At 43.4% G+C, this 12,602-nt stretch overlaps 1 protein-coding gene across 1 annotated transcript in view; it reads right to left on the bottom strand.

Moving 5' to 3' along the window:
* Positions 1-12,602, bottom strand: part of LOC144938044 (sodium/mannose cotransporter SLC5A10-like) — a 59,618-nt gene that overhangs the window by 24,641 nt on the left and 22,375 nt on the right. Inside the window, exons 6-8 of the mRNA XM_078865734.1 lie at positions 2,717-2,822; positions 921-1,001; positions 278-486 (exon numbers count right to left, since the gene is read on the bottom strand). Of these exons, the coding sequence (XP_078721860.1) occupies positions 278-486; positions 921-1,001; positions 2,717-2,822 (396 nt within the window). The remainder of the gene's footprint in view (positions 1-277; positions 487-920; positions 1,002-2,716; positions 2,823-12,602) is intronic.

Raw genomic sequence — 12,602 nt, 5'->3', positions numbered from 1 at the left:
ATCAGAGGAGAAGAAGCAACGCAACCTCCCACCAAAGTGAAGATCCTCCGACAGAACACCTCTGTTGCGGGAGTGGTGAGCACGTCAAGTGGAGTGGGGTGAGATGAGAGGGAAAAGAAAGGGCAGGGGCATGTCCATGATGATCTTGAAGGCAATGAGGGCAAAAGAGTCAGTGGACGGCTCTGAAGATCGGAGTGCTTATGTCACGTTTACAGGTGTGGGTAAGAAATCTTGCATTAGCATTTTGACGTGTTCAACAGAATCTCGCACTCAGCACCTGGTCAGTGCAGAAGTACCAGGCAGAAAGGATGGGGATGCCCAACACTACACCAGGCCAGGGATAGTCTCCATGGGTGGCGTCGCGGAAGATGTGGAAGGCGTCGGACCGCGGGGTTCCACAGGTCGTGTTCCCTGCGAGCGTGACGTTTGGCATGGCCCTAGAGTAGCGGAGTTGCAGCTCCTCAAAGCTGCCCACCTTCATGAAACCTGTGGCAGCGCAGCCGGGTTATGGGGTGGGTTGTCGTGGTGTAGTTAATGAGTGTGCAGGCTCTGCAGCTGCATTGGGATGCATGGGATGGAGGGCCCCAAATGCTGAGCTGCAAAGGTGGTTGGAGGAGGTGGGGAGAGTAATGGGATCGGAGGGCCTATTTCCTTCCTCGTCCCAGAGCCCGTGCCAACCATGGATATGCCACTGGCTAAATGGTTTAGGGTTGGATTCTTACGGCCAAATAGATTCATTATTGTGAATATCAGAATTGATTTAATTTGCTAAATAAATGGATCCTTAATATGCCTATAGGTTATAAATAGTCCATACATATTTTGATTCGAAAGTACCAAGCGTGAGACACATTGCGGATTTTTTTATAAAATTCAGACAAAATGTCTGCATGAAGTCTGTGGTTTAGAGGGCAGCTTACTGAGGATCATGAGGACAAAGCTGCCCACGAGCATGATGACCAGCTGGAAGGTGTCTGTGTAGATCACGGCCTTCAGTCCCCCTGGAAAAATACACATTTTTTTACTCTTAATCATAATGAATAGGTGTGGTGGCACACATCTGTTATCCAGCACTTTGGAGGTGAGATTTGTGGAGATCATTGTGTGAATGCAATTCCCAGTCTTGCTGGGCTACAAGGGTGGCCAGTGCGTGGCAGTACAGAAAGCAGGATGCCAAACTGCCTGAATATTTTATTGTTAACCCTATGTATGAGTGGCTTTTCACTGGCAACCCAATGCAAACACCCCACATTCAAAACAAAATTAATTAACAAACTGACCAAATATTTCATGGCAGAGCCATTCTTAAAGCGTCTTCACAATCAGTGATGATATCTTGTATAAATTACGATAATTATTATTGTTATAAATGGGGATGGCACATTACCCTATCATAAAAGTAATTTACAACAGAAAAAAACACCATTTTAAACTCGGCAAATGAAAACCTGGTTTCTGCAACAGAAAGACCAACACTGGCATAGGGACTGGTCGCGTCAACTCCACATTTTTGTATTAATACCTTGAAAACGTTTGAATGGATTATGACCAGATTACAGCATACATCCGCAGGCCACATCTAGCCATATGGTGCACTGCTGCATGAGGTTTACCACTTAGTAACAGTCCACAAACAATATGTATTCATCACTCAATATTGAGATATCATAATGGCCAATGTTGTGAATGTCACCACACGTCGCCAATGCTTTTTATCTTCTGCTAGATCCCACAGTTGCTGCACAGCAGACATACGACCTCCAAGATCCGTCACTGCCAAAATTTTAATCCCACTAATCGGGTACTAGAGGGGGAATATTTTCAACCTGGCAACATTGTGCTTATAATTACAACATGCTAACTCACTTTTGTCATTACACGTGACTGAGGTGTGTGTTCATGTGTGGCCCTCCAAAAGTATTTGAAGTTATTTTTAGCCCTCAATAAGAATATGGTTCAGATTCCCACGTGAGAAAATGGGTTGCTTCGTCGGATTTTTGGCACAGAACAAACTTGCTAGTCTCTCCACTGTTTCGTTGTGAATCTCACCCATACGCATTATTAACACTAAACTTTAGATACATTCATTCTCAGAATGAGTATTTCTACCTGAACTGCCATAAAGATGTTGCGATTGAGCATTTTCTGTCGCAAAACCATGATATGATAAACCAATGTCAATTCAAGGGTTTATGATGGGTCATTCAAAGCAACTTGAAATCATGATTATATATTTTTTCGTGTTTTTTCAATAAGGTGAAGCTATTGATATAGAGTGGGGGTTTTTTCAGCAGGTTGTATCTATTTATTGTAACCAAAATCATTTACTTGTTGATTTTCGTCGAAAATTCAGGTGGCATGCCCATCTGAGTAACACCGAACGCACCAGGATTGCATCCATATTCCTGCAACATTGACTCCAGGAGTGAATTTGATCAAAAACAGTCATGACAGATTTAGCAATCGCTTTCGTCCACAAACAACCCAGCATGCTTAAAGTGTTGAGTATTTGGTTCTATCCTTCATTGGTATGTTTGTGATTGAAACTGAAAGTGAAGAAGTCAAACTTTCTCATCCGTATTGGGACTGTAGCTGCAATAGCTTACGCAGACATGTGCCTGACCTAAGCACCTATGCGATTTGTCAAAGGGAACATGACTCGAGGCTAGCTAAATATAGATGGAACTGATCGCGAATCGTGCACAATGGATCCCACCTGTGATTGTGTAGAGAGCGGTGATACCCAGCAGCACGAGAATAGATGTGTAGAGGTCCCAGCCCAGTGTAAGTTGAATGAAAATAGCCCCTGCATACATATCAGACTAGGGTATTGGAATGAATATGCAGACACACACATATAAATTACAAACACCCCCTCATATAGCCTACATAGATTGGGTGGTGACATGGGCTAGCGGTAGCGTGTTCACCGATTGTTGCACGGTTTGAATCCAGAGGCCGTCCTGATCACTAATGTGGGTGTAATAACGGTGAGGATAATGCTTTACTCGTAGTGGACGTTAAATATCCCGATGACCTCATTATCAAGAGTAGGCAATTACGTGCTATCCTCAGGGTCCAAATGTGGGATTATACATAGTCATCAACACCTCCTACTTGCAGACTAATGCCCCAGATCATTTTTGCAAATGAGGCTATCCTGGGATTTTGATTTTGTGGTTAAACAAAATAAACTTGAACTTTACTGTTGGGGCAAAAATCTCTAAGCAGCACCTATTAAAGCCAGTGTGTTACAAAGAGGGGTGGTGCGGTCAACACCACACCTGGTCATCTTTGTCTCCACAGTGCTGATGTTCACATGAAGTAAAAAGGTACCCATTTAAGGATGAGTGAACCCAGGTGAGGTCCAGGACCTGTTCAGATATCACTGGTGACTGATGTTAGCCATGGCCAGGAGTCTAACTCAAATTTCTAAGTTCAGAGAGATAATGACTGCATCAGTTTCCACACACGCTCAAAGGCAAACATAAACACACGTGAAATCATTGTTATAATATCTTAAGTTTAACAGAATTGTTGATGTTACTACCATTTCATAACGACCACATGGGGAAACACCGTGCCATAAAACCCACAATGTGGATAGTACACACGTTTGCCATCACGTTGCACTGAATGGTTGGATGTGTAAATTGATGAACACGTGGGTTCTGTCACTCCATTAACACAGCCAATATCCAGCAAAGCCTTAGCTTTTTGAGCTGCACAGCAAGACCATATGATAGCAGAACCTGAGCACGATACACACAAAAACAGAATGCATATCTATTCAGAACTAGAATAAAGATAATCCATTTATAATATCCCCACAGATGGAGGTGAAAATTAATAGATGAAACAATATGGTGCCGGCCCAGAAGGGCCGTGCCGTTCAATGTTCCGACATCGTGGACAGCACAGTGTGGGTGGCTTTGTGTAATACCAGCCCTAGCGGGGCTTTGTCAGCACTGGGATAGTGTGGGCACCGCACACAGTGTGTGGTGGGGGCTCCCACAAGGAGGAGGGGGTGAGTGTCAGCCCAGGGGCAGGGTTGCCCCGGGCCATGGCACTCTGGTTGACCCCGTAGACACGTGATCCGGAGTGTCCACACAGGGGGCCCCAGGTGGGGGGGCTAGTGGGTGATCACGTGTCCGGGGAGAGCTCTTGAGAAGGATCGAGGGGGAACGAGAATGCTCGAGAAGGCGGGCGGGGCCCCCGACCGTAGTGGGATATAAGGCGGGTCCGTGAGAGGGACCGGGGTCGCTGCATTCTACAAGCTGGAAGCTCAACACCTACAAGAGGGAAGCTCTACGCCTCAAGTTGGAAGCTCTTCGTCTTACGAGGCAACCACGTGGTCGGAGACCAAAGTGAGGGTCCGACGCTTCGTAGCAGTAACCCATCTGTATAGCGTAGTTAACTGGGTGGACACCACCCTCGGCTGTATCGGGTAAAGGGGCCGTTACCCCTTTGTGTTACGGTGTTACAATAAATGTGCCTCTAAAAGGAACAACGTCTGTGACTCAGTTGGTCTCACTAACATTTGTATTCAAAACATTTACGTGTCTATGACCAATCTCAATATACTTATTTGGCATGGTGGTTTCCCATCCAATCACTGTGCAGGTTCGACCTCACTTAGCTTTTGAGATATGACGAGATCAGGTGCATTCTGGGTAGTATGATCATACAGGCTGTTTCTTTGCGCAGAGTAGATGATCTCACTGCAAAAGAAAACAAAACTGTATTTTCCCTAATATTGAATAAAAAAGTTAAACATTTCAGAACTGGATACTTTCCCTACGAGTTTCATGAGATGCTGTGAAAAGTATATGGGTTAAGTCAGGGCCTAAGGTGGGAGATGCAATGTGGGCTGCAAAGACATTGAAGGATGATTTTTAAAATTGCAAAGGGCTTCGGGGCATAATGCCAAATTACGAGCATAAATCAGGGATTTACATCGTGTCATGGAGCATGCATCTCAAGCGAGAAACATTGCAATAAAATAATGTTAATTCATTAGGGCAGGCATAATTCTCCACTTTAATGTCACGTTATTAAACCCCATAACTAAGCGTTGTTTATAAATCAATTTTGCACATCGCAAAGTAGTTTAATTTATTCCCATTGCAACTTTGACACATCTGTTATGTTGCGTTCAAGTGTTTATGAAATTATATCCTTAGTTACTCAATAATATGTCAACTGAGGCTCGAACCACTAATTCAGGTAAAGTATTGCTAGGAATGTTTGGCCAATCCTTGATAAAAAAAAATTCATATGAGCAGAAGCATCAGTACCAAGTGACAACTGATGCATTAGAGGAGGTAACACAGCACTGAAGAAGATGCACACCAATTAATTCCACCTGTTGTAACACAGCTTAACTGTCCTTTGCATGTGGGAGTCTATGGTTGCCACCTCTGAATACATGAATATAGGGAGACGGTACAAATACGCGTCAATGCATTGTACTCAGTGGCGTATTGTTACTCAACTGACAACAAAGACAGGTGGCAAGCGTATGGGAATGTGATGATATTTGACAATACGCAAACCCAGACTTTAAGATGTATCTACTTGTGTTCAAGGCTTAAATGGACTTGCTTCACCATACATCAAGGAGTTGATTCAGCCACACACTCCACTGCCGATCGTGTCCTACTCAGCTCTAACCAAAGATTATGAAGACTAGGATGATTTCGGTAATGTTAACGATGGTGATGGCAACGATGACGGGCACAACACAGACAAAGACTAAGTTCCATTTTATTTTGTTCAACCAGACGAGACCTCACGAAATTAGGATCGCCTCATTTGCAAAAGTGACCTGAGTCACCAGAATGACAATAATATATATAATATTATGTATTTAATGATGTTTATTATTGTGATGATGACTGGGATCATGATGATGTCGATAACAATGAGGTTAATGTTGATTTTGACTAAATCGATGAAGAGGATGATCATGATGATTGCGATTTTACTGCAGTTGCTGCTGGTATTGTTTCTGTGACTTCTGATGATGACGATAACAAAGATGAAGATGGCACGAAGAGGCAGAGTGTTCCTTGTACATGGAAGTAAATCGAACCATCCAGAGAAGATACACACATATACGGGGATAACACGGAAATGTCCACAGAGGTAGAAACAAGAATCCACTTCCTGTAACTGCTCGCTATGTCATGGCCCAGCGGTGTTTGGGAATTTCATATATGATCCACATAATACCCTTAGGTTTTTTCGGTAAAGTCACGTAGGTAAAAATAAAAAATAATACAAAATTATAGAAATAATAATAGAAATACAATTATAAATCACGACGTTTCGGAGGCAACACAAGTCTTCGTCATCAGGTGGGACCGTCACAGCTAAATTTACTGTATCAAGTGAGGCAAAATTCCAAGAGACAAGTTCTTAAATACAAGTTAAGGGGGGGGGGGGGGGAGGAGGGGGGAGGGGCTTATCTGAATGTGGTAGCCAATGAATGGAACGTGTTGGGGGGTGGGCGGGGCTGAAAGAGAACAACAGGTGCACAAGTTGTCGTTTTACCCAGTGTTGGTTGACAATCCAAATACAAAAAGGAGAGTATTGTTAAACGCTGGGGATGTCAACACTCGGTAGGGTAGAATAGTACCTGTCAAATAAGATGGTCCAAATATGTGTAGTTAAATCTTTTTTGTATGGTTAATAGCATCTTTCCAATGATTACTCAGTTTATACCCATCATTACGGTTGAAGTTATGTCTGTGTTTGTACATAACTTCAACCGTGATGATTATTATTTCTATTATTTTTATTTGTATTATTTATTTTTACCTACGTGACTTTACCGAAAAAACCTAAGAGTATGAATCTTTGCAGTCACGAAAGCTTCAAATCTAGGATCCACATAATATCACCTGCAAAGTTATGGATTACAAGCGCCACTGAACCCAATTGAGGCTGAGAAGCTCTGGCTGGGCAGGTTCACAAATCACCAGCCAATTGGGGATAGCCATGGCCAGAAATCAAACTCAAGTAGCCAGGTTTGTAGCACAGTGCCATGCACCACTGTGCTACCCACATTACACACACACACAACAGCACGCACACATAAAATTCAAATTTACATACAAGACAAAGATCCCCCGTATAGCCTGAACAGAACGTTGGGGCAAGTGCTGTTAGCGAGTACCTATGAAGGCCGGCAAGGCACACGAGGGGGTGGGTGCCCAGCACCACGCCCGACCGCCTTTGTCTCACCAGATACGTATTTGAGGCTGATTCGACCTAGGTGAGGCCAAGGACCGGTTCAGATAATCGTCACTGGCTTTGGAAATGATCGAGAATCGAACCCAGCTTGCCGGGTTGGTAGCGCAGCATGCTAACAGCTACATTACCGCTCGCCATTTACATACATACAGACACACAGACACAAATTCGCAGATACCCACACGCATATGGACAAAGAGAAAAACCACCCGTGTAGACTGCGTAAACTGTTGGGGCAAATGCTGTGAGTGAGCACTGCGCCACAAAGCCCGCCAGCTTGGTTGGGTTTGATTGCTGGCTACTGCTCACGCCATCAGCAATCAAGGCAATGAAGGTGGGCTGGCTTCGTCTTTTGATCTTTGCCGTTGACATTTGTGCCTGTGTCTGTAGATATGTGGAGCAGGGCCAGATTATTTTAGCACACAGCGTTGGTGTACGGTGCTTTTTCTGCAATATTTTGCTGTCTTCTCTTGGATTTTCTGTTTACACATAGTCACTTTAAGATGTTTTCTTGTTCATGTTTTTGTTTTTTGTTTGTTGCAGTTGCACCCGATTCAAGAGCCGAATGGCTCACAGGGATATACCTAATAAATGAAACTTGAAAACTTGATTTATCTAGGTGATTTGGCTGCTATAAATTCCCACGCGATAAATCACTTTGGAGCTATCATTTCTGGCCATGTCCCTTCTGAAAAATAGACTAATTGCTCAGTGGGCCTTATCTGGTAAGATAACAAATTGTCCCTTTTTTTCGTGATTTGTTTACCTTTCCTAGACTTTGCACTCCTATCATGTTTTTTGTACTGTTTTATTGTTAACGTTCTGACCCGCCGCGACTGGACATCTGTGAAAAAGAGGTTCATGGCTGATCGGATTTCTCCAGTACATATATATAAAATAAAAATCTGATTCTAAGGTGTCTTTTTCCCCGGGGCACCACTGCTTTCGTGGATTTAGGGTTGGTGGACCATCAACTGCAGCAGCGTCATCATCATTATCGTCATTAGCACCATTATCATCAGTATGAATATCGTCCAGAGATTCGCCATAAATATCATCATCTTGAACTTTATCATCATCAACATCATCAATGTCATAACCGCCATTCCTGTTGCCATCATTGTCGTGGTCATCTTCTTTCTTATCACTACCAACATTGTCATAATCATAATCAGCCATAAATAAAATCACAGATTTAATTAAGAAAATAAAATTTATTTTATCACTGATTTAATTAATAAAATAAAATAAATTTAATCAGTGATTTAATTTAGTCACGTTGGTATAAAATAAAATAAATAAAATCAGTGATTTTATTGATTTTATTGTATTAATTAAATCAGTGATTACATTTATTTTATTTTATACCTACGTGACTTTACCGAAAGAACCAAAGAGTATGGTTGCCTGCAGTCACGAAAACTTCAAATCTAGATCATAGTCATCATCTTTATCTGTTATCATCACCAACAATCATTATAATTCCAATCATTGCCATCATAATCGTTTTACAGGAACGCTAAGCTATCTGTGTCTGGATACGACAATTCTACACCACAATGGTGGGCAGAACGCACCCAGATGCATTAGCATACAGTATGCATGGATTCAAATGTAAGCACATTATTTGGCGATGCTGCGGTGTTGGCAGTGGTGCACAAATTGAAAATAATAAAAGCACTCCACAAATTCGTGAATAACAATGTGGCCTTAAAAAGAAAGAGTACATACTCTATTCAATAGGTAACATTTCGGACAATTAATCTTCACAGCACATAGAGAGGCGAGAGAAGTAGATTGGATAAGGGAGTTGTCTCTAGAAACATCACCCATTTTTACTTATATATAAGACAGTGTTTTTGACGAATGTGTTGAGTTTTTTTGTTCCTGTATATGTGTTTTTATGCGACTGATGGAGCCTGATTGGTTGACTTTGTGAGTGGAGCGTGCGTCCTGACATCGTTAGCTGCTTGGGACCATCTCCCCTCATATTTACCGGGAAATTCTGTCCAACGCTGAAATTCCACAAAAGCAAGTGGTGACAATGCCATTGTATACTTCTTGGTTCTTTCGGTAAAGTCACGTAGGTATAAAATAAAATAAATTAAATCACGTTTTTTTTAAATCACGACGTTTTGCGCCCGAAACGTCGTGATTTAATTAATTTTATTTTATATCTACCAAAGCGTATTGATCCCTGCAGCCACGAAAACTTCAAATCTAGAATGCCATTTTACCATGACAGGTTCAGTATCCTCATGAAAAAAATAATTGGCTGAGTCGATCCCTAATTAAGAGTTAAACTTGCCACCAACTCAATTGTGAGCCAAATTGTCAAACCAACTATGCCACTCGGGTCACATTAATTTTTCGAGTGGTACGTGAATGAATGTATGCATTCAATAACCTATTTATTATTCAATATAAAACGTCAATCACTCAGATATTAAAATGGATAATTGAGGGCTTGGCATATAATCCTCACCGCTGCGGAAATACCACGAACACAAAGCCACCGGTTTTGATATTCAAGCGAGTTGGCCTGATTTGTTTTTTTCCCCCTTGGTCTTTTTTTACATCCAACTTAGCAGCGGACACGTGGCATCACAGCCAATACCCCCCCCCCCCCCCGGGCCAGCGTCTATTTAAGTCCCCCCCCCTGCACCCAAGGCGACACGGTCACACCACAGCTCTCGTCTCGCATTTACGTCACGGATGCAGGTGTTAGGCCTTTTCGCCTCCCCCTATAGCCCCCTCCCACCTTCTCTGTGCGAGACCACGCACAGCAGCAGATGGTGAAGACAAAGTGAGCGCCGTGGAGGTTATGGAGGTTGTGGGGTGTGCCATGGGTGCGTACTTCTTATTCCTCCTCGTGTCAGTGCATTTTCTCCGCACGGCATGACTAACAGCCAAACTCCACGCAATTCAGATGCCAAAACGTTTCTGCTTTGTTTCGATTTAAAGCTTTCGTGACTGCAGGGATTGATCTTCTTGGTTCTTTCGGTAAAGTCACGTAGAAGGGAAGTAATAAAATAATAAAACGAAAACATAATAAAACAATTCTCACGACGTTTCGGCCACAACGCAAGCAGCCGTCCTCAGGTGAAAACCAGGTCTGTCAAGGCTTTGTTTTGAGAATTTGTCTGAAATCCACGAATCCGCACCGCGAAAGTTTATCCGGCAAAGCAACCCCTTTTATGGATGAGCATCGACAGACAACCTTCTGTCAGATTGAATACACTCTCCACACTGCGCTAAGTAGCTTTGCCATCGCACTGTCTAAAGCGACAGCTGCATTGAAGCGATACCCTTTAGTAAAATGAAAAGGAAATGTCTGAGAAATGAGCTACCTGCTTTGTTACGCGAGGCAAGGCCAAAGAACGTTCAATCTGAATGAGCCCTCGCTGTCCATGTTATTGCGAGTGTTTGTGCAGACGACATTGTCGATGTGTTTGAAGCGCCGTGCAGTCGCCTGGAATGTAAATCATTCAAACCCTCCACCCACCCTCTCCATGCTCCATTCTCCCAGGTACTTAATACATTGTCACAATTCCATTCACCCAATGTGACATCGATGTTTAATGTTCATACACTGTGAGTTATTATCATGCGCACAATTGTATACATTAATCGTAAGCATAATTATAGATTTTTATAGATCAATTGATGCATCATTACGGTGCTCAGTGATCGCTAGTGAAGGTTTACTGTTTTACGGCATTCATCTGTGTTCGGTGATTGTGGTGTCATCTAAACACCACCGTTGAGGGTGGGAAGGGGAAACCACTTCAGCTGTCTTTCCCTGGTTATGGCTCCTGAACAGGAGCATGGTGTGGTGAGGTGGAGAGGGTGGGCGGAATCAGATAGAAGAGAGGGAGCTTGAGCCATGAACCTGTCCTTGGGCAAGGAACTAAATAAGAGGACAGACATAGATTGAGATACACGTGGGATGCGAAACTACCTTTGCAATGTGTCGTGTCAACTATTCAGAGACAGAGTTTCTAGGAGGCACTTTCTTTATTAACAACTTCCATGGGTCTCATCCACACACTCTCCACTGTAGCTCAGCCTAGCCTATACATAACACGAGCCGTCTAACACTGACGGCGATGACTGAGATAGCCAACTGCTATCCTTCGTAGCGGACATGTTAGCGACAATGACGACGAGACGACAGCGACGACGAGACGAGTCCACTCCCAGAACCGGCAGCCTCGAGCTCCCGCTCTGGGTTCCTTTTATGCTCCCAGCGCGGCCTGGCTCCGCCCTGACCGCGCCTCCCTTCTCGAACCCGCTAGCAGGTTCCAGGGGCCTCCAGACGGGGTCTTCCATGACCCATGCCCTAGTTCCTCCCCTCTGCTCACACACCCTCACAGGCGTGTGTACTGTCTGTCCACCACAGTTGCCGCTGCTGTCCACCAGCCGGCGCTATTACACTACACATGTATGCATGTTGAACTTCTTTCGCACCGTACATAGCCAACCGTGCTGATTGGAGGTGTGGAGAAAGGACAATAAAATTAACGAAAAAAGCAGTTGTAAAGAAATGAGTTTTCAATTTACATTTAAAAGTACATAGCTCCAGTGGCTTCCTAATTTGAAAGCGCACAATGCAGTGACTGTCTTTGTTCAATTGTTAGCAAAAAGCTGCTGCGAGGATGACCAGAGTTTGCGTGATGGTTTATGCTCTTTGACGAGATAAGCAAGGTATTGTGGTTCATTTGTGTCAAACGCTTTGTGTGTCAAGAGAGTGACTTTTTAATGTATTCGTTCGGCAACTGGAATCCAATGCAGCTCAGCCAGCATTGGACGGACATGATCTTGCAGTACCCGTCACAACACATTTTTTTGTACACGCTGCAAATTGGTCATGTTTTAACCTGGAAAAATACTTTATTTTAGTACGAATGGACTCTGTTGCCTTTTGAATTACCTGCACTATGTGAACATAAACATGTGTAGATAAAGCTGAAGGTATGAAATGTAATTTCAGAACTGCACTCAGTAAGTGAACATTGCCAAATGTTGAGTGATAATGTCTGTTGTTGAACTTACGTCGCACAGTGCGTAGCCAACTGTGCTAATCGGAGGTGCGGGGCTAATCGGAGGTGCTGGTAATAGAGGGCCTCCCCAAGTCACGACTGTGTATCACCATTGGCACACTTGTTTTTCACCACTTACCACTGCTTTGAGCCTCTCCTAAGGTCAACTCAGTTTTAAAGGAGAACAAGCTATGCTGAGCAAACATTGGCACTTGAGATACAGATGCAACAAGCAACATTCATGCTGACCATACAAATCCCGTGTGTGTTTGTGCTTCTCTTAATTGGTGGTCACTCCCACCA

Source organism: Lampetra fluviatilis, chromosome 21 (genome assembly GCF_964198595.1).
Source record: "Lampetra fluviatilis chromosome 21, kcLamFluv1.1, whole genome shotgun sequence".
Taxonomy (NCBI): domain Eukaryota; kingdom Metazoa; phylum Chordata; class Hyperoartia; order Petromyzontiformes; family Petromyzontidae; genus Lampetra; species Lampetra fluviatilis.
The sequence above is the reverse complement of the archived record's forward strand: the minus strand, read 5'-3'. Positions and strand labels throughout refer to the sequence as shown.